We start from the raw sequence: 23,497 nt of genomic DNA, 5'->3' as shown, positions 1-23,497 counted from the left end.
ATAAAATAAACGTCGCTTTAAAAACATTTTAAATAACGGCTGACAAATTTTTTGAAAATTTCAATATTTTTGACTCATATAAAGGTATATAACCCCTTACCCAAGAAGCACGTAATATAACCTCAATATCAAGGTAATATTACATGTAAGATTCGTAATATAACGTTGTAATATTACAGTAATCTTACAGTGATCTTAAAATGTCCGCCTCAAGGTAATATTACCGGTAATGTTACTGTAATATTAAGGTAATATTACAGTAATATTGCAGTAATATTATACCGTAATATTAAGGTAATATTACAAGAGAATATTACAGTAATATTATGGGAACATTTCTTTACGAAAAAATCTACCCATCCAGGGAATCGAACCCCGAACTCAAAGCACACGAGTCCAGAGTTTTACCAACAAGCCAAATTGACTTATAATATATTCACGTTTTTTATGCTTTATGAATAACTCAAATCAGTCTGTAATATTACTGTAATATTACCGTTAATATTACTGTAATATTACCGTTAATATTACTGTAATATTACCGTTAATATTACAGTAAATATTACTGTAATATTACCGTTAATATTACTGTAATATTACCGTTAATATTACTGTAATATTACCGTTAATATTACAGTAATATTCCCGGTAATATTACCTTGATATTGAGGATATATTACGTGCTTCTTGGGTAATTGTTCTTAAAAAAGTTAAATCTGAAACTAATAAAAAAATTTAATTAATATGTAGATTCATTGGAAAATGTGATAAAGAACGAACAAATTCGCATGAATAACCTTCTGCAAGGTTACATACAAGGAGAATTTATGCGGAAAATGGATATCGAAAGAGACCTAAAGATTCGTGAAGCTATTAGAAAATTGGAAAATGGATGGTAAAATTTCAATATAAAATCAATTTTTACAAATTACTTTTGTAATTCCGACAAATGTCTAATTTCTTACTTCATACATTTAGTATCTCCCCTATTGAAAATTCCTATATAGGATAAGAATAAGAAAAATTTATATCGTTGAAGTTTTTTCGCACTTTGGTAATCAACTTACTAAAAATACATAGTGAGTTTACGAAAAAATAGTATAAAAAGTTTATCCGTGTGGTAAAATGTTGTCTTATTTAAGGAGAGATTGTGGTGATTTTTTTTGAAAAAATTGAATTGTTTTTTTTTCATTTTTGGTCAGTATAACTATTTAAGAACACGGTGAAATTAGTCTAAAGTATTTCCAAGGTTTAAAAAGGATATAATTTGAGTAGCTACATGCAAAAACTCGCCAAACGCGTAAACACATACGTTCTTACTAGTCAATTAGTAGTAAATGACTCAGAGGCACTTACTGCAACTTGACTGTCATTAGATAACTTTAAAATAATCTTTTAGTAGCCAAAGAAGAAACTATGTATTGAACCGCTATCGCCGATTGTGTAAAAATCACTTTTTTGTTTAATTTATACTTAAAACACTTCAAATGCGTTTTTCTCAAAAATGCGTATTTTAAACTTTGTGAAGCTATTATTTTAAATCTATTCAATCAATTAACTTTAAAATTGGACAGAATGTTTCTTGAATATATAGGTTTCTTGTGAAGTAGGATTTTTAAAATCCTACTTCCCTTTAAAAACTTTTTTTAAATTTTAATATTTTAAAAAATTATAAACAATTTAAGTTGCAAAACTTTTGTTCTACTTTACACAATAGTTAAAATAGTGGGTACACATTAAGAAACATTTTGTTCTTTTCATTTCAGATTAACTGTTGCACTTTCGGCAGCCATTTATCGTTAGTTTATTAAAAAAATTGTTTTTGACTCTTTCAGACATGTATTATTTTATAAAAAAAATTGTAAGAAAAAAAAAATTTTTTTTACTATAAAATAAATCTTTAAAAAAACCTCAAAATCACCTTAATCTCCCCTTAAGAATAACAAATCTCTAAAATCTTATTGCATTTTAATGAAAATTTTAAAAAGTGGGGGGATTGAATTTTGACGTTTATGCGAAACTGTTTCTCTCAAATCCTTATAACCAGCACAAAAGTTCTGCTCATGAATATAGTTCTGGTCGTAATCCTAGAAGAACCAACTGGGCATCATGTTGTGAAGACCTCAGAGACTCCATGGAATGCTTTCCTACTTGTTATGGTACAGAAGAGAATAAGGCTACCTAACGGACATTTCGCCTGTGACAGAGCTGAATGTGTGAGGCATCTTGTGTAAGTTAACTTCCCAGACTTTAGAGAATCAAAGCAAAACAATGGTGATTGGAATCCAGGTAAATCTCGATTTGGACGATAAAACTGGAAACTAGCGTTTAACATCGTGACTCTGTAAAATATTGATTGGGCCTTATACTCGTTTAAGCTATTTAAGGCGCGAGGAGGACGGCATATATCCAATTCTCTTGCAGAAAATATTGCAATATGTTCGTCTACCTTTGGTCAAAATCATAAAAGCACGTATAGTTATTGGTTACACTCCTGAGGCATCGAAAGTGACTAGAGTGGTGTTTATTCCGATTTCATACCGATTGGTTTAACCTCCTTCATGCTCAAGACATTGAAGAAACTAATTGATACATTTATCAGACAGGAATGTCTGATAAATCAACCTCTACATTCAGGACAGAATGCCTATAGAGCAGGCTGTTCTGCAGAAACAGCCCTTTATTCAGCAATAAGCAGAATAGAGAAAGAATTAGACGCAGGAGTTTATAAGGTGGGCACTTTCCTAGACATAAATGGTGCTTTTTTCTAACACCTATTGTCAAGCAAAACGCAATGTGGCTATAAGATGCATACCAGATCCATTGATTAGGTGGATAAGAGGTATGCTCCATAATAGAGCCCTGCAAGCAGAGTATGGAGAGGCCAAAATAAATGGCCTAATTTCCTATGGTTGCCCACAAGGCGGAGTTTTGTCACCTCTATTGTGGAGCTTAGTAAGAAATGAGTTATTAGTAGACCTCAATAGCGAGGAATTTTATACGCAAAGCTATGTGGATGACTTCCTGATTGTTTTAAGAGGTCTGTCGTTAGATACACTCTTAGTGTTTCTTAGAAAAATGGAGAGCTAGGAGAAAACAAACAAAACTCACATCCTCTATCTGAAGATCCCATAAATTAATATGGGATAAAACAGAATGATTAAAAGAGTAAAATTCAAAGCTCGCTTTAAAACCATTATTCCTTTGAGAAAAAATTGTGAAAAAGACAGTTCAGTTGGAGGTGTAGTATGAAATACTAATGGATCAAAGCAGGAAAGAGACACAGGATCGGGTGTATACTGTAAGTCTAATACCACTAAAGTGACATTATCTTTAAGTAATTACACCACGGTTTGGCAGACGGGGGTCTGCTGTAATCACTTACGCAATGATTTATCTTGAAAAAGGAAAATCAGACAAAAGAATTAATGTTTATGTCGATAGTCAAGCGGCTATAAACGCCTTGAGTAATCCGACTACAGAATCAAAACAAGTTCCCACACACCACAAAAGCTTACTACAAGTTTACATCAGACTTTCATGTAAGTTTTGTAATATTACAATGTAAACTTATAGTAAGTGTAAGGTAAACTTAAAATATCCGCCATACAGTTACCTTACACAATAAGGCTACAGTAGCCTTACAAGGTAAGCCCACTGCAAGCTTACATGGTAAGATTACTGTAAACATACATAGTAAATTCTTTGTAAGTTTACAAGGTAAACTTACAGTAAGGTTACAGTAAGCTTACATGGTAAGGATAAAATATTAATAAATTAGTTTTAACAATATTTATGCGCAGTAGCTTCCTAGGGCACTTAAGGATGAGCAGTAAATTTTATTAAGCCGAACCCTAATAGGGTCTCTCACATATATAAAGAATACATGATTTATTGTAAATAATATTTATCATATAAAGTATAATTTATTATATGTATGTTTATAATATCGTAAGCTTACTGTAACCAAACTGTAAACTTTTAACGAATTTACTATGTATGTTTACAGTGACCTTACCATGTAAGCTTGCAGTGGGCTTACCTTGTACACGGAAAGAAGGTTGCACCTTTAATCTCGGTGTACGAAGTGACAGGTTAAAACAAACTGTAGATCATCGAGAAAGAAAGTGCTAGGCACGGGATTTTGCGCATGGCACGGAAATACTTTGCACCAGTATTTCTTGTGCGTGCACTTCTAATATTCTGCTCTCACCATGGTTTCAAGTGAATACACAGGGATTATAGGTGCAACCTCCTTTCCGTGTAAAGTTACTGTAGCCTTACTGTGTAAGGTCACTGCATGGCGGACATTTTAAGTTTACATTTTAATCTAACAAAGCTTACATGCAAGTCTGCTGTAAACTTGTAGTAAGTTATTGTGCTGTGTAAACTGGCAAATGCCTGAAGGTAATGGACCAGCTAGGTTTGAAAAAAGCTCTCATTGATCTGGGTACTAGGACACTCAGGAATCAGAGGAAATAAAGAAATGAGTATCCCGTAGAAGGTCTGAGATGACTATGGTAGACCCGGAATCTGCGGTAGTAATTATGCAAGACGCGGTGAAAGGAGTTATAGGAAGATGGTGCAGAGGATGTCATGATAAAGAGTAGGTGGAAACTATTATATGTAGATAGGTCAAGGTTCTGTTAGGATTAAAACGCAACAGAAGCTTTGCTGAGTCCCTTCTGAAACTCAACAAGATCACTGGTTAAAGCAGTGGTTATGTGGCTGACAGGACATGACCTCCTAAACTATCACCAGCACAAAATAGGTAGAAACGTCTCACCTAGGTGCAGATTGTGTGATGCAAAAGAGGAATCTTCTACACATATTTTATGTCAGTGTCCAGCTTATGCTGCAATGAGACATCAATGCTAGGGTCATGCCTTTGTAGACCCAGATTGAATTCGCAACCTCTCTGTAGAACAGTTACTGAACTTTTGGAATAGGACAAAACTCTAGGGAAGGAGACTGGGGCTGAACTTGCTGGAATTAGGTGCAATGGGTCTTGTAACTTAAGTGCCAATAAGTACTCGTACTAGGAGAATTCGGTATAACCTCGTTTTAGATTAGATGACAAAAATTAATCCCATGTAGGATCCAAAACGGAGATTTTGAGTAAGGTATTGTGGTTAATTTTTATATACTTTTATTTGGGTTTTTACATATGAAATTTACATGGATATTATTATAGGGAAATGACAAAGGGAAATATATAGGAAATTGATATAAAATAATGTAAAAGAAAATTTATAGAAATTAACATGTAATTGTAAATGATAAACCCTATGTAATTTCCTACTCCAAATCGTGTTTCACTGTTTTAAATAGTCTTTGATATGGTTCTATGTGGATTCCTATAATAATGTGGGATTTTATATGGGTTTCTAAGGAGGAAATAATATGATATCCTATATAGGATCCTGTATGAGAATTTTCAATAGGAAATCTACTGCTAAAAACTAGTCTCGTCAGAGCTAGCACACGAAACAAATCGAAACCACGGCCATCTAAAAAATTCATTCATCTCACGAGTAACATATTTTTAAATATATACAAAAATGAATTTTTTATAAAATGTACTGAAAATGTTGATTAAGGAGAAGCACTAATCTTATTTTTAGACTTTTAAATTTTACCTAATTACAACAGAGAGTCTATTTAGAGGTGCTTGATTTAATGCCATTTTTCAGATATCCCACTTTAATTTAGTAGCGTACATACAAATTTTAGATCATTACAATGATTTCACATGTAAGCGAAATCAACAATCCTTACGATTGATTAAGCATCCTTTAATTATATTTAACACTTATCAACTCTCTTAAACTTCTAAAAATGCTTATGTCTTCAAATCTACATAGTTTAATAACTCAAAATGGGTGAGATATTAGTGACTTAAAAAATAGTTTAAATTTTGGATCAGTTGATGTCATTTTCAAATTTTTGACCAAGAATCAAACTTAAATAGAATCTTTGATGTAATACTACTCATAAATCGAATATATAACAATATATTTTATTTCTAGGTCAATTAAAGAATTCTTAAATCTTTTCCATGAAGATTAATAAAAGAAAGATGGCAAAGAAGATCTTAAAAATAAAATATTAATCAATAATTTATATCTAAAAATGATTAGGTAGGGGAGAGGGCTCAAAGATGGACATTTGATATAAAATTTTCGTATAAGTATATATCGCCTCGTGATTTTTTTTTTACTGATTTAGTTTATTTAGATGAAGCTTTCTATATAAATACGGATCGGAAAGAATTATTTTTCTTCCTGTAACACATATCACGTGAAGTTTTCGTTGTAAAAAGTTTTGTAACAGTTTTTATTTCAGTAGGTAAAATTATCTATATTTCTGATTTCGAATAGGTGCATATCACACTTAAATTTATTAATTTTATTTATTTTCAATATTACAGTTTCTTAATAAAGCTCTAATCCTCATAATTTAAATTTTTTCCTTTTCTGCTTCGAAATTGTGTTGTTATCAATAGAGAATATGATTGCGTGCCATAACTGTCAGAGAGAAGTACTCTTAAAGTGCCCAAAAATCTGTCGACCCTGGTACGAATGTCCGAATTGTGGCTCAGACAATTCAGCTTAGAGCTGGATTTATTGTTAATTTCTTTTAATTCATTAGAAAATAACTTATCTCTTATTAAATAAATTATAAATTAAATAAATTAATTTAATTTAATTATTCTCGTTAAAATTAATTTTCTTGCAATATTATTTAATTTTTAACATTTAAAAAATGTCAGAATTTTTAAAAAATATACTAAAGAAACAGAAAAGTGGTTTAAAAATCCTTACTTGATATTTTATTTTTATTTTACTCGTTTTTTAATGCATTTTATGAAGGTGTTGATCTTGGGGCCACTTTTTTTCAAATTGAAATTTATAACAATTTGAAAAAATTCTTTAAAAAATATTTTGTTTGCAACCTAAAATTTTTTCTTTATGGCCAAAGGATACCTTATTTATTGTACTTTCATACAGTATGCACAATTTTTAAATACAGTAAAAACCCGTTTATCCGGACTAATAGATGCAGGCAGTTGTCCGGATATGCAAAAATCCGGGTAATCGAAATTACAAAACACACTAATTTTCTTTATATAATCTTTGATATGTATTTATTTACAAACATGAAAAAAGAAATTCTTAGATACTATACATATAAATAAATTCATAAATATTCATTAAAAATTATTTTAGAAAAGTTTGCATAAATATTTTTTTAAAATTTTTAAATAAAAACGCTCTAAATTGAGGAAAAAAATACAAAAAAGGAAATGAAAATTTGTCCGGAAAAGCGGGTTTCTACTGTATCCTAAAACGTTTGAATTCTAGAGCACAAAATCAAAACTATGTCCATCTTGGAGCCCTCTCTCCTACTTTTCTATTTATCATTTCGTTGCAATTAAACTGTTAATTAAATCTTAAATACAATTTATCATAAAATAAAATCTTTAAAAAAATGATGTGTATAATTAACAATATTTAAATAAAGAAAACATTTACCAGATACAATTTTTTTGTAGATTTATAAACATAATAGATAAGAATTTACTATACGTCTTATCTTTTTTAAAAATAGAACGTCCTTCCGAAAAGAAGAAAAAGACACAGGTGAGGTTGACAAATCTTCATTAATAATATGAAGAACGATACATCCAACGCTGTTAATAAAGTTTCACCGTATTAACCAAATGATTAACCGATTTTGCTAAATAGAATTTTGATTGAATCTTATTAGTTAACCATATTGTAAATATTTGGAAATTTACCCTTCTTACCTAGAAATATTTCTAAAACAACAAGTATCAACTTTTTTCATTCTCATTTTTAAAGCATCCTGTATATTTTTATAACCTAAATGACATAAGAAAAAAAATTTAACTTCCTACGATAATTAAAATTTAAAGGACTCAAAATATAGGCGGTGACTTCCCTTAATATGTAAAAAACAAAAACATTAATTCTCAAATTAGTTTCTTTCGTAGTAATTCACTGAAGACAGTTTATTGTTGCATTTTACTAATTTTGATTGACGATTTGATATTTATTTATTATGAAGTAATAAATTATTTAAATAATGCAATTTTATAAAATTACCATTGGGTAGCGGTCCAATCATAAAACTCACACCCGTTCGCTCCAAAACACGATAAATTCGCCCAACATGAAAGTGTGCTGCTTGCTTTCATTTAACACAACTCTCTAAATCTGCATAAGTGAAAATTCACTTATTAGAAGAGAATAATCACTTATTTCAAAAATTGTAAGTCGCTCTTTCTGAATAAATGAATAATTACATATTACATAAATAAAATCTTTTCACTTACGAAATAAACGTAAAATACATTTTTCATTAAGAGAAATAATGTAGGACTCAAAGCCCTTCAGTATAAAGTACTTAATAATGAACTTAAAACTAGCTAACAATATAATTAAACGATCAAACAAACTTACCTAAAAATGAAGTTCGATCGCAATTATGTGAATAATTCTTATTCAAAAGATTACATCACAACTGTGGTATTTCGATCGATGTTGCTAGAAGCCACTAATTTTAGAATTAGAATTTTAATACTTACAAGCCTTTAAAAAATTCATGATTTAAGTGGAAAATAATGTTGCTTGTCGCGCGGAGGGCACAAGGGGGCGTAGTTTTAGTTTTAAAAAGATTAGGTTGGGTAGATGATTTTTGAGGTTATGTCTGCGGATATAGCCTCGAACCCAGTGGTCTACCTAAGTTAGTTTAGGTTGATTAGATAAGGTAAGGTAATTTTTGAGATGATGTTCGTTCTTAGTTAGACCAGTGGTGATCCTGCACTGTAAAAAATTCCAATGTTAATTTGCAACGTATCACGTTGGAAATTTTTCGATTCACCTACAACGTTGGATTTTTACAGCCAGAATGTTGATTTACAAACTGTTTGTATCATAACCACCCGTTTGTAATTTTTCAGAATTTTAGTATCAGAAATATATTTTTTTTAATAAAATAAAAGTTAACAAATAAAATATTATTCGTAATTTTCGTTTAACAATCTAGACAATAACAAATAATTTAATAATAAACGGATAAGATTAAACATAAATAAAACAAAAAAACATTATTTGAGATGCTTTTTAGGTTAGTTTTGACTTGTCCGCCTATGGATATTACAAACTGGCAGTACATGAACAACCTGTATGTAGAATTACAACAGAATTGGTATTTACATTCAAATGTTAATTTACAACGTTATACGTGAAGCGAAAAGTTTCGAACGTTTCACGTTGTAATTTAACATTGGGTTGTATAACTACTAACAGGCGACATTTTTACAACTATAAACATAGTAAATTTACATTTTAATTGTAAAATTTCTGTCAGCATGTTAAATTATTAGGTGTATCATAGTGAAGTTATAAACCGGAAATATTTTAATTATAACCCGATTGTAATTCAACATTGACCTTTTTTACAGTGTGGGGAGTTGCAGCTATATTCACGCTTAAAATTCATATCAATTTTGAGATTATGTTCGTTTGTTTGTGGGTGGAAGGTATTTCCTGAAAAAATTAAAGCTAAGTTTGAGGTTATGTTCGATTCTTCGGTTAGGGGACCTTCCTGCCAAAATTTGACCTAAATTTGAGGTTATGTCTGTCAAACATATCCTCGGCTATATTCATAGTCTTGTTGGTGTACATATATTAGTATCGATGGTCTCGCCTACCATTCAACACGCGAAGCATTCAAACTTGCGTACAGTTCAGAATTAGTCTCGAAAATTTTAGAAGATTGCATGCTTCGTGGGAATTAACTGTAAAAAAGCTTTGCGTTGCAAATATAAAAAAATGTCACTTGGAATAATAAATATTAAATTTTCAACTGTGAAATTATTCTCTACGTAGCCAGAGTAGTAGTAACTGATTTAATATTAAAATAAATCATCGACTTTATCACCGAATATTAGCTGAAATTAATAAATATCATACTACCTCTATATCAGTATTTGCGTTCGAACTTTATTTATATATTTCTCCTGGACGCAAATAACATCAGCGGCGCAATTTACAGATTGGATTAAAGAAGACAAGAATTTACGACGGCGCAATTTACATGATAAATGTAAGTAGATAAAGTAGATAAAATTCGGGTCGAAAAAAAATGTTTACATGCGTCCAAAAAAATCTTAAAATTTAAGTTAAATTTTAATATTTTCAAACCTTTAAAAAATTAACTCTTAAAGTGAAAAGTTGGAATGTGGCGGTTGTCGCGCGAAGCACACAGGGGGCCTAGCACCCATAGTATATATGTCATATAATTCCTGTTCCCATGCGTTATTTATTCCCTAGGGTAAAAATGAAAGCCATTTTCATGCTCGTCAAACAACTAAATAACTTTTACTCAGTCTTCTGCTATATGAAATCGACACTTTTATGCATTTGGAATAAAAAATTTCGTACGTTATACGGAAACGAAGGCAGCCCAATTTGTGTATGATGTTTCTTGTGACACTCCTTTTGGTTTTGAGGCGCCCTCGAACTTCATTTGTGTCAGGAAAATTACCAAAAACAAATGGCTGCCTTTCAAGTGAACGAAAAAGGATTGACGTGAATTGTATTGAATTCACGAAGAGCTTTGGTAAATTCCGTTTAGCGACAAATACGAATTGGAGCTATGTTGCAATTCTCCTGAATTCGACAAGCCTCTATTGAACTGACAAACCCTCAATTCGTTCGATTTGAGTGAAGTAGTTTTCTAAGCTTTAATTCTTTCTAATTCGTCTGCACGAATGCAATAAATGCGTCAATTCGTTTGAATTTTGTGAGTTTTATCACTTTAGTTCGCTAAACGCCGCAAAGGAATGGCGATCATCTCTCTTTCTCGCAGTTGCCACACAGTGGTCGGAGAAACCAGGTTTTACGCAAAAAAGGGTAATTTTAAAATTGTAATAAATTAACCGGGATAAATGGATTCTTATTCACAAATTTATTGATAAAATATCAACACCTTTATAACATAAGTTATTTTTTTAATACATTATTCTATTAAAAGGGTATAAAAAAGTATGTCCGGGTATGTTCGTACTTTTCTTTTACACGTAGTGCAAAGTGTATTTTAACGATCTACGCTTAAATAGCTGCGCATGCTTGAGCCAAAAAAATGGCGGCCATTTTTGTTTCACTACTCCAACAACAGTGGTTTATAATGACAACAAGTGGATTATAACATTTAGTATTATTTTTATTTATGGTATATTTGACATCATGTGATGTCTATAATCTATAAATAAGTCAAGCCTATTGCTAAGTTACTGATAAAATAATTTTTAAAATTAATTATTAATTACTTTTATTATAGATAGTATAATAACTTACTTTAACTAAAAATAACAAAAATATAATTTAATAAAGCAAAAAACGAGTTTCTAATATAAGAAATGACTAAATGTTTGACACCATTGGCACAAAAATATTTAAAGTTATTAATATTGAAAATTCTAAAAATCACAAATAAATGATTTTTTAGTATCACATTCATGTTATTTACATACGAAAGTAAAAGAATATTACGTTTAGATCGATAAAAAATAACCACATACTTTAATAATCCAGCGAAAGTTTTGACTTTTTAGTCATTTTTGCCGTTCTGGACACGTCATCGCGCAAAGTATTTTTTAGCGTCTTACCGGTTCACCGGCACTGCCGTGCTAAGGAAAAAAGTCTATAACTACACAATCAGTGAAACGGAGAAAATCGACAAAAACTGTCAATAAAAATTTTCCTTATGTACAAAAGCATAGTGTATGAAATAAATACATTTTCTGACTAAATCGAACCCGCTCTTTTTAATTATGCAATAAAAAACAGGAATTACAAATGTTAGCAATTAGAAAATTAAAGATAATGCTTTTTTTAAAACAAATACAAGATAAAAAGTCGTTAAGAGTTCTTAATGCTTTTTTGTTTTGTAACATTATTCGAGTGCTTATATGTACTGCAAAAAGAAAAAGTCTATATCTTCTTGACAATCACATATACAATATGCATGACAAAAGGAGTCAAGCGCCAATTTCAAGATTTTATGAGAAGCAAAAAATTATTTAAAAATGTTGCTGATCGTTTAATGAAATAAGAAAACCATTTCGAGTTATTGTTTCACTAAAAAGAAAGAACTACTTTTTCAGATAAGAGAAAAATTGAAAAAATGGTGCCTCTTTCAGGTTATTTTTAATGCGCAGATTTTTTTTAAACATGAATTGCGAAAAATATCTACGTTTTAAAGAAATATATTTACACTATTAATGCTTTTCTTCTTGCAAATAAAAACTCCACTTGAATATTTTACAAAATAAGAAAGTCCTAATAGCACGATGCTTTTTTATTTTGTAACAAACCGCGCTCCCGGATGATTTTACATAATGAAAAAGAATTAACTGCTTTTAATACATTTCGCTGGGTTAGTGGAAAAAAAGGACACGTCTTGGTTAAATCAAACGGACGTGTCCTTTTTTCCCACTAACCCAGCGATTTTTCATTTGTATTCTATATCTATTTCTTGGCATTTTTAATTGAACATACAAATTTTTTGACAGTTAAGGCTTCTTCATTTTAATATTTTAACCTCTTGTAATGTTTTACAATTTAATTTAAAAATCCATTATATGATTTTTATATTTTTTTCAGCAGTACTAGACGCAGAAAATTCAGACGAATCGATTGGTATAAAAAACACAATTTTCATAAAAATGTCAGTTAGAGACTTTTTTCCTTAGCACGGCAGGGCAGACTTCACCGCGGCGAAGTGATTAATTTCCATATTTTCTTTATTGCTTGACTTCGCATACATCACTGATTTTAAAAGTGAAAAATGACAGTTACTGTGACAGGTGTCAACTGTCAAAGTTTGAAGTTCACATCAAATTCGTGATCACTGAGTCTCAAAATCTAATAGTTGAAATTTTTATAAACATTTTCATATTTTTAGAAAAAGAGACAGTTACTTTGACAGCTGTCACATGTCACAGTTTAAGTTTGATATAAAATTCATGTTCAGCTAGTCTGAAAACCTAATTGCTGTCATTTTTGTGGAAACTTTCCAACTTTTAGTAAAATTAACAATTACTTTTACAATCGTCAACTGTCGAATTTTAAATTTGACTTAAAATTCGTGTTAAGTTAGTCTTAAATCTTTTAAGGTATCATGTTTGTGAAGATTTTTCAATTTTTAGTAAAATTGACAGTTACTTTGTCAGCTCTTTCCGAATCAAGTTTTTTATTAAAGCATTTAAATTTAATTCATGTATCGACAGTTCAACTGCCCTAACTACAGAAATCTGCTTATTTTCTGAAAATATATTTTTCGAAATTAATTAACAATTTCTAGAATATCAAAGAACTCAGAAAAAACGAGAAATTGACTTTACCAATAATGGTCCACTATTGGGTGCCATTATTAAAATTATATTGGCATCCCTGGCTCCCATCATTGGGCCATTAATACGCCAATGCTATTTTTCCTATTGGAAATTCATTTCTATTCATTTCAATTCATCACAAAAAATTAAAAGGCATTAAAATAAGCTGCAAAGCTTATTATTTTAATCCAATTTTGTTTATTTTAATCCATTTTGGTATTAAAATAAGCAAAATTGGATTAAAATAATAAGCGTTGCAGCTTATTTTAATACCTTTTAATTTTCTGTGATAGTGACAAATTAGTAAGTAGGATTCAAAAGAATTCAACCAAAAGTCAATTCATTTCAATTCATTTTAATTAGTTTTTTTACTGGGTTGTTACTTTGTTGCTTAATATACTATTGTTGAATGATTTTTTTATTTAAAAAAAATTGCATGTCTGTAATATAAACAAGTGCGAAAATTTTCATATTTGTAAAATACACCAGTAGTAAATATTCAAACAATTACAAAATTTGATGTTCGTAAAACACACCAGTACAAAATGTTCCAAGAATTGAAAAACTTCAAAGTTTGTAAAATACACCAGTACAAAGTGTTCCAACAATTAAAAATTTTATGTTTGTAAAATACACCAGTACAAAATGTTCCAAGAATTGAAATAATTTAAAGTTTGTAAAATACACCAGTACAAAATGTTCCAACAATTAAAAATTTTGTGTTTGTAAAATACACCAGTACAAAATGTTCCAAGAATTGAAATAGTTTAAAGTTTGTAAAATACACCAGTACAAAATGTTCCAACAATTAAAAATTTTATGTTTGTAAAATACACCAGTACAAAATTTTAATATGTAATAAAAAACAACTTACCTGACAAAAATTTTTACTTCTGTAATATACACCAAAAAATATTTTTATGATATGTATTAAAGACATATGAAAAATATCTTTAATGAGAAAAAAATACTTTCTTCAAGATCTGTTTAAAACACACAATATAAAAAAAATTTTGTGTATAAATGAGACTGATTCTGGCAAAGCTGTAAGAGTAACACTGTCAGTTCTTATTATGCAATTTGTTCCTATTTGTAAGATCCCACTTCCTTTTATTTTAAGTTTTTTTGGCTGTTCCCTGTTACAACTTAATTGAGCTATTTCTGGTGCAGATACAGAATATAACCATCCACCTAGTGATAAAACAGGAGTCCAATAAGGTTGTTGGTTAGTGGATAGTCTGATGTCGCAGGTACGTAGTATTTCTAAAGTAGGTCTTCGTAACAGGTTTACTTCACAAGATGGTGATACGGTAGCGTCATAAATTGCCTGGTTTATTTGACAAATATATTTATCGTTGTTCATCTTGCAGCTATGAAGGACATTGTCATCTAGGTAAAAATATCGTTTGTTGTCTCGTTCAAGCGCTAGGTATTTACTTCTCGGCAAGATGTAGGCTCTGTCTGCCTTGGGTTGTCCAGTTTGAAGTATTGGAACTTGATGTAATTTATACAAATCATATATATCTTGTCCTAGTAACGGGATGTCTATCACCACAAGTATTCGTTTTCCTTGAATTCGTATCGAAACCTTAGACAAACGCATAAAGTCTATAACGTTAATTTGGGACATTGGAATAGGGAAGTCTAGCCCCGGCATCGCTTCTTCAATCTCTCTTGCTATGGTGATGATTTGATCTTTCGTTATCAGTGAGGGATGCAGTATGCCTTCTTGCGCTCCTCGAATTGTTGTTATTATCTCGTCCAGTCCTACTTGATATTCTTCTATTGAAAATTCCAATGCTAGAGCTGTCTTTAAAGCTAATGTTTCAAATTCAGCAATGATTATGTGTTGATTTATTTCTGTTAGATTTCCCCAATATTCTCCCATAATTTGGTGAAAAGCATTCATTTCAGATTCCCTTTGTTCGGCCACTTGGTGAATTTTATTTAATTCTGATCGCACAAGGTGAGTCTGCTCGTTCATAAGCTTCGAAATGTTGCTTTGCCCTAAATTTAATTCCTCAATAGCCTGCTCGTATCGCTTGCCATCCTCGTAGTTTAGAATGCCTGCAACAGGCCCAGCTATCTTACCAATGAATCCGAACCATGGTATGTTTCTTTTTCTTCTCGTTACGGTTGCTGGCAGTACTGTTTCTGTATGAAATTGAGAATGTTTTTTAAGTCCTTCTATGATTACGTTCAAGGATTTTTGTGTACGCGTAGCCAGCCTTAGTCGTTTGCTGATTCGAAGAAGTCCAAAAGTTTCGTCGCATTTAAATTGGGCCATAGTTAGACAACGATTACTTAATTCCGTCAATTTATGATTGATTGTATTTAGAAAGTCTTTAGACTGTTCAATGTCCAGAAAGGTAGTTGCTCTCCATATTCCGGCTGCAGGTTGCAAAGGGATGAACCTTTCAAAATACAGACCCAGGGTGGTATTGAATTCTGTATTAGAGAAATATTGGCTATTGGTTGTTAGTAGACATCCTGTCAGGAGCAAGCATACGATTAACAGCATGGTCAACCTGAAACATTGTATATATTTATATGTATGTTATATTTTGGCAAACTGATAGAAAGCTTACAAGTTGACTAACATTGCAATGGTAAACTTTAGTAATTTTTCTGAATGATGACATTATGAAATTTGCAACAATCTTGCACGCTTTGTACGGTAAGTTTCTGATGGTAAGTTTGTTGCAAATTTTCGAGTTTATTGGGCATATTTTAGTGGAATATATAAATTTAATATATTTTATTCACAAATTGTTAATGTTAAATTTTTTCATAAATGTAAAAATGATATTAAAAAACATATCTCTAAATTTGTTTAGCGAAAATTTCCGTTAAGTTTAATAGTGAGGGTCGAAGTTTTGACATTTTAAGTGACACTATTATTTTCAAATCCTCATAACTATCAAAACTTTTTACATTTTTGAAAGGATTTTTCCTGTACATAACCTCTATTTTTTAGTTTTGACAAATTTGGTCAATTTTTTTCTGTAATTTTATTAGAAAAATGAGATTTTTCAAACAAAAATGTATGAAAGTAAAGATGTGAAAACAATAAGTTTACGAGATAGTGTAAAAAACCCCTTTTTTCATGAAAAACTATTGATGGTCCATTTATATATATATATAAGGAATTCCACGTGAATTGATCAACTGGGAAAACAATGGCTTTTTTCTTGCAATTATTTTTTTCTCTCTTAAATATCAAAATAAATTTTTTTATCAATATCAGTTTCGAAAGCTTTTTTGATGATTTTTCGATTGGTAATACGCATTTCTGAAAAAAATTTTTGACCAAAAAAGATGAAATTCAGAAATAAATTTATCAAGTTCTGGTACAAGAACATGTCTCAATTCCTGATCCTGAACTTGTTCAAGACCATTACTTGAACATATACAAGAAAATTAGATTAACGGGGAATCCTACTTTACACGGTTAGAAGAATGAAAAAATTTTTTATTTGCGGAAATCTTTAGGTACTACATCTAATAATGTGTATCTAAAGTTATAGAGGCCAATCTAAATTATTTATGAACTTCCGAGACTAAACGCATCGAGAAGTTTGGCAGGTGTTTAATAAACATCTGGCTAAAGTCGAAGGCACCCCCCTTCTCCAATTTTATTGTCTATTCACGAATTTTTTCCCCCAGAAAGGCTCCTACTAAAGGCACTCTGTTATGGGTCTCGCACAACTCTTGTGCAAGATACTTTCTATAGCTATGTCCTTTTCTAAGTAATGGATATTTTGAATATTAAAAATCTGATTTTAGATTCGTAATCATAGTGACCTCGAAAATACCTAGATAACAAGTTTCATATAAATCCAACAATTTTTTAAACAAATTTAATACCACCAAAAATTTGACACGTTTTTTGAGGTTAGGAAGAAGTCCAGATCTCCAGGAGCGAAATGGACTTCAAATTCGTGTTTAGCGGCCCAAAACACATGAGGGTAGGGTACCCTGATCCCCGACACTTTTTTTGTGGGGCTGTGTAATTAGAGAAATATTAAGTCGCGTAAACTTTATACTTATTGAACCTCAAACTTTAAAGCGCGTTATTTTTGTGATCAATTTATGGTAACTAATTTAGTATTATCATAATTTTAAAAAAATGTAAAAAATTTTTTTTGGGCATTTGCAGAAATAGATTTTTATCATTAATAACTTCGTAATATTTTACAATAAAAGGTTCAATTATAGGTCAATTAATTCGTTTTTAAATATTCTCCAAGTTGTTCATAATAATTTTAAAGTTACATAAAAGTATTTTTAATAAATACCGTCAAGTGAGGTAACTTCAGACAGGGAGGTTAATTCCGCACCCTTATAACTTGTTGATTGAATATTTTACCGGATATTTTCATTAAAGCTTCCCATTTAAAAACTTTCTGACTATATGTTTTTATAATTTTGAAGTGGTATTAAGTTATTAAAAGAAAAATTTTAACTCTCTGGAATTAGCCTTCCTGTCCTAAGTTACCCTACTTGACGGTAATGCAAAAAGGCAAGTTTTTCAATATTTTTCATTTTCAAAATGTTAATAACTCTGAATAAAATAACTGTAGGATATTCGCTACCCTTCTAGAAAAAAACGATTAAAAACAATGGGAAACACTTTTCTTATTCTTATTATTAACTATTTGCGCATGTGCGTATATTGTTTTCCCTATAGCAGCCGATTAAAAACAATTGAAAAAGTACAACCTATTTTTCACGATTGAAAACAATTCGAATCAATTGAAAAAATATATACTCCAATTGAAAACAATTCAAAACGATTAAAAAAATTTTGTACTCAATCGTTCTGAATCGTGTTCAATTGATTTTTTCTGGAAGGGTAATATAGGTCAAAAATGCGTCTTGAAAACACTACAAAACTAGTGATAAATATCGGTTGGTGTCATAATACATTTTTTTAAGTTACGGAGAAGAAACTTTTTCTTTAATTTTTAAAAATTCAATAACTTTGGATAAAATATTAGTAGAATTTTCTCTAATGGCTCAAAAGATACGCCTTAAAAAACTCTACAAAATTAAAGAAAAACTTTCATAGGTGTCCTATCATTATTTTAAAGTTATGGGCAAAAAACGATATTTCAAAAATTTTTAAATACAAAAAAATAATTGTTAATCTTTACTAATATGGTTCAAAGTACTTTCATTATTTGTCCGACTGTGAGACCAACATTTCTTGAACATGTATACAAGAAAATGTACAAGTTCATTAATGAACATGCACAAGAACTAGTACATTTATTGTACAAGTTTTTCAGCCAGGGAGATTAGAAAGATAGGGGAAAGTACACTGTAAAAAGTAAATCTTATTTTAAGATGAGTCTTAAATTCAGCAGTACTAGCCATAATGTATTTAATTTCAAATTGCATGTAAATTCATTGCTTAGATTCAGCAAGGGCTGTCTTAAAAATGTTGCTTCTTAAAATAAAACCTCTTTTTGGCCTTAAAATAAGACTTTTTTTACAGTGTGAGGCAAAATGGGATAGTTAACGTTTGCAGCCCAATAAAACTAACATTACTTTATCTATATTTTATTATTTATTACAATAATCATTTTTGGAAAACAGTATTCTGTGACACAATCTTATTAGGGAAATTTGTTAAACATTTAAATATAAAATTAACAAAGTGTAGAAAAGTGAAATATGACCATATTGTCTTCCCCTGGTGGTAAGATGGGATTCCCTAAGAAGCAAGATAAGGTTGCGAAATGGCACTAAAAAGCTAACTAATAAAAGTATGATTTATCAAACAAGTAAACAAATGTTTACCTGCCAGAGTAGTCAGTGACAATTATAAAAATCGGACAAGTGCGAGTTACACTCGCACTGAAATCGAGGGTTCCGTACTCGAAGCGAACTTATTTAATATAAAAACAAATGTTTTAAAAATATGTTTTGTATGTCAAATCATATAAGTGATATAAAAAGGAACAATTTTGTAAAAAAACTTTTTTTAAATTGTTCCTCCTTTGCTATAAAAACAAATGTTTAAAAAATATGTGTTGCATTTTTCTTTCAAAAAGGCACTTTTTGGAAAGTAGATTGTTAATAAACAGTTAGTTAACATTGCAATTGTTTATTAACAATCTACTTAACCAAAATAATTCATATAGGGCTCGTTGGATGCTGAATTACGTTAACTATCAATTACAAATTTAAGAATTACGGTAACTTTATTTGTTTGTAAAATATTCCATTTGTTATAAACATTAATTAATTAATATCTCGAAAACAAAAAACAACGTCATTCCAGTTTTTTCGGGTATTGAAAGTATATATCTTCAGCTTCATTTTGAGGGTAAAAAAAAAGAAAAAAAGTGCCTTTTTGAAAGAACAAATCAAAAATATTTTTAATTTTCAAAAAAAGAGTTAATAGGCCAGTCAATAAAGACAAAAAGTGCCACTAATTGCTTACAGATTCTTCTAAATGAATTTTGGTAGTTTGGGGTGGTAGTATAAAGGCCCCATAGTTTGCTCTCGATTTCCGGTTGCAGAAATTGTTATAAACAATGGTCAAAGTTGGTGAAACGTGGTTTTTTGTTGCGCGTTACTTTCCTTTAAATTTTAGAGGAAAAAGTTGTGATTAAAAAGAAAAGGTATTAAAAATACCTACAAAATGGCGGGTCGGAAGTTAAAATCGGATTATTTGTTTAAAAGTTATTGAATTTAAACCATTAAAAATGGCACTTTTTTAATTGTTTAATAACTTTGTTAATAATAATCCGATTGAAGTGAAACTTTCTGAAAATGTGCCCCTCGCGATACTGAACAAAATGAAAAAACTTCGAACCCAATCGGATGAATAGTTAATAAATTATTCCATTTGTTAATTAAAAACATGTTGTTTTACAACCTAATTTCTACAGAACGATATGGAGCGAATTCAATTTTTTTTCTTTCATTTTACTCTTCAAGAGTGATACTATCATGTACATAAAAGAAAGAATTGAATTTCATTAATTAATTGCATAATTATGGATAGAGAAAAAAGGTTACTTTTTTTAGTTATAAACAATTGTAATTACTCGGACAGTTTTTACTCTATCGAATTCTAATAAACGCCATTAAATTTCTTTTTTCTTTACAAAACTTTCAAAAAAAAGAAAAACGATTTAGCTTAAAGAGGGGGAGAGATAATTTTTTATTTTCAAAAAATTCTTCACCCTATAATTATTAATATTTTTTAGTCAAATTTAAAGTACTTCAAGCTTAATTTACATACTATAAGATAAAAAATTTTAAACATTGTAGGAATTTTTTTTCTTATTTATAAAGTGGGCTAAAGGGAGTTCATCATTTTTCCTTGCTCCAAACGGCGGAGTGGGGGAACTCGTAGCGCGGATTGACGCCCGCTATAAAACTGAAATCACCCGTTCAAATTTACAAAAGTTGTTGTAAATCAGGTTAATTGTTGAACGATTTTAATCTTTCTTTTTTTTGATTTTATGTTATTTTTTCTCCTCTTTTCAAAAATGGAATTATATTTTTAATTAAAAAATTTTTTTATCAATATTTTAACAATTTTTTTTTTAATAACAACATGTTTTTAATTAACAAATGGAATAATTTATTAACTATTCATCCGATTGGGTTCGAAGTTTTTTCATTTTGTTCAGTATCGCGAGGGGCACATTTTCAGAAAGTTTCACTTCAATCGGATTATTATTAACAAAGTTATTAAACAATTAAAAAAGTGCCATTTTTAATGGTTTAAATTCAATAACTTTTAAACAAATAATCCGATTTTAACTTCCGACCCGCCATTTTGTAGGTATTTTTAATACCTTTTCTTTTTAATCACAACTTTTTCCTCTAAAATTTAAAGGAAAGTAACGCGCAACAAAAAACCACGTTTCACCAACTTTGACCATTGTTTATAACAATTTCTGCAACCGGAAATCGAGAGCAAACTATGGGGCCTTTATACTACCACCCCAAACTACCAAAATTCATTTAGAAGAATCTGTAAGCAATTAGTGGCACTTTTTGTCTTTATTGACTGGCCTATTAAAATTCAAGGTCAAAATGTTGATTTACGTATTGGGAACCGCAGAGTTGCGATACGCCATCTGGTGTCGACCCACTTGCGGTAGCCATTTTTTATTTTGTCTTTGTCTAACATATGTGACCGTCCACGACAAAACAAGGCTCAGCTCCCAAAAGTAAATTTCACAGGGCAAGCGATTGAAGTAGAAGCAGAAACAAGGAACACGCTTGACATGCCCGTCTTTTGAACGTTATAGTGTCAAAAGCAATTGACATAAACAATTTCTGACTTTTGCATGTGAAAGAGCAACTTAAAATCTATCGATTAGCATCAAAAACTCAAAATTGATTTTTTGGGAGCTAAGCCTTGTTTTGTCGTGGGCGGTCACATATGTATAAAGGAAGAGACAAAACAGCAAGTTGGTTGCCGCAAGTGGGTTCAGGGTTGAGTAGTTACACAAGATTTCGGATCCCAATATCTCAAAATCGGATTAAAATTTTTTTTTTAACTATCTCAATGGAAAGCTTGACTAATTTCCTACAAAACATCTAATTTTCAGAGTGGGATCTTTTAAAGTTTTTGAGATATTAATTAATGTTTATAACAAATGAAATATTTTTCAAACGAATAAAGTTACCGTAATTCTGAAGTTAGTAATTGAAAGTTAACGTAATTCCGCATCCAACGAGCCCTATATGAAGTATTTTGGATAAGTAGATTGTTAATAAACAATTAGTTAACATTGGAATTGTTTATTAACAATCTACTTATCCAAAATACTGCATATAGGGCTCGTTGGATGCGAAATTACGTTAACTTTCAATTAATAACTTTAGAATAACGGTAATTTTATTTGTTTGTAAAATATTTCATTTGTTATAAACATTAATTAATTAATTAATTAATACCTTAAAAACTTTAAAAGATCCCACTCTGAAAATTACATATTTTGTAGGAAATTAGTCAAGCTTTCCATTGAGATAGTTAAAAATAATTTTAAAAAATCCGATTTTGAGATAAACGTAAATTAACATTTTGACCTTGAATTTCAAGGTCCAATGTTATTTTAAAAAAAAAAATTTTATTAACAGCGTGTAGCTCGTCAAAAAAGCTTTAAAAATCATTATATATATGATATATCTATATATATCTATATATCTATATATTGTTAAAGAGACTTCTATTAAATAAGAAATTTTGTCTCTTTCTCGTTTTTTCCCCACTTTAGTAGTCAATTTACTAAAAATACATATGAGTTTAACAAAAAGTGATACACAAAGTTTCTCCGTATACGCGTTGTGATTGGCTGTGCAAGCTCAGTGGACTGGTAGTCGGGACGACTTGAACAGATCATTTCCAAAATTTGCAGGCGTGGGCGTTTACCATCAGCGCTGTTATGCATCGGGTTAAAATAAAATAATAAATTAACACTTTAGTTTACGTATTACATTAACAGTTAAAATAACTAACTGCCTAATTAACTAACTAACTTACTTACTTATTAACTAAATTAGTAAGTAAGTTTGTAAGTTACTTAGTAATTATGTTAAAATAACACCCCAATTGTGTTACAATAACTAATTAACTAACTTCGTTACTAACTTACTGACTTACTAAATTAGAAAGTTAGTGACTTAGTAACTAATTTAGTTATTTACCTAGCTAGCTAGTTAGTTCGATAGTTCATTAGTTATTTGAACACAATTCTGGTGTTATTTTAACATAATTACTAACTAACTTACTTACTAACTTACTAACTTACTGAATTAGGAAGTTAGTAATTAATTTAGTTAGTAACTAAGGTTGTTATTTAGCTAGCTACCTAGTTAGCTAGTTAGTTATTTTAACACAATTGGGGTGGTATTTTAACATAATTACTAACTTACAAACTTACTTACTAATTTACTAATTTAGTTAATAACTAAGTAAGTTAGTTAGTTAGTTAGTTAGAGAGTTAGTTATTTTAACTATTAATTTAATACGTACACTAAAATGTTAATTTATTACTTTATTTTAACCCGATGCACACTGAAAAAAAAATTTATTTG

General features: G+C 30.0%; 2 protein-coding genes across 2 annotated transcripts in view; both read right to left on the bottom strand.

Annotated features, from left to right (window-relative positions):
* Positions 1 to 14,402: 14,402 nt before the first annotated feature.
* Positions 14,403 to 15,713, bottom strand: LOC127291639 (uncharacterized). Its single transcript, XM_051320840.1, has one exon. The coding sequence runs from the start codon at positions 15,711 to 15,713 to the stop codon at positions 14,403 to 14,405; it is 1,311 nt and encodes a 436-aa protein (XP_051176797.1).
* Positions 15,714 to 15,866: 153 nt separating this feature from the next.
* LOC127291628 (uncharacterized) overlaps positions 15,867 to 23,497 on the bottom strand; it is a 28,149-nt gene continuing 20,518 nt past the window's right edge. The window contains exon 4 of the mRNA XM_051320829.1: positions 15,867 to 15,954. Within this exon, the coding sequence (XP_051176786.1) occupies positions 15,895 to 15,954 (60 nt within the window). The 3' untranslated portion in view covers positions 15,867 to 15,894. The remainder of the gene's footprint in view (positions 15,955 to 23,497) is intronic.

The sequence above is a fragment of the Leptopilina boulardi genome, unplaced genomic scaffold, assembly GCF_019393585.1.
Source record: "Leptopilina boulardi isolate dan_hultmark-lab unplaced genomic scaffold, ZJU_Lbou_2.1 LbouV2_149, whole genome shotgun sequence".
Classification (NCBI taxonomy): domain Eukaryota; kingdom Metazoa; phylum Arthropoda; class Insecta; order Hymenoptera; family Figitidae; genus Leptopilina; species Leptopilina boulardi.
This window is presented reverse-complemented; position numbering and strand designations above follow the sequence as displayed.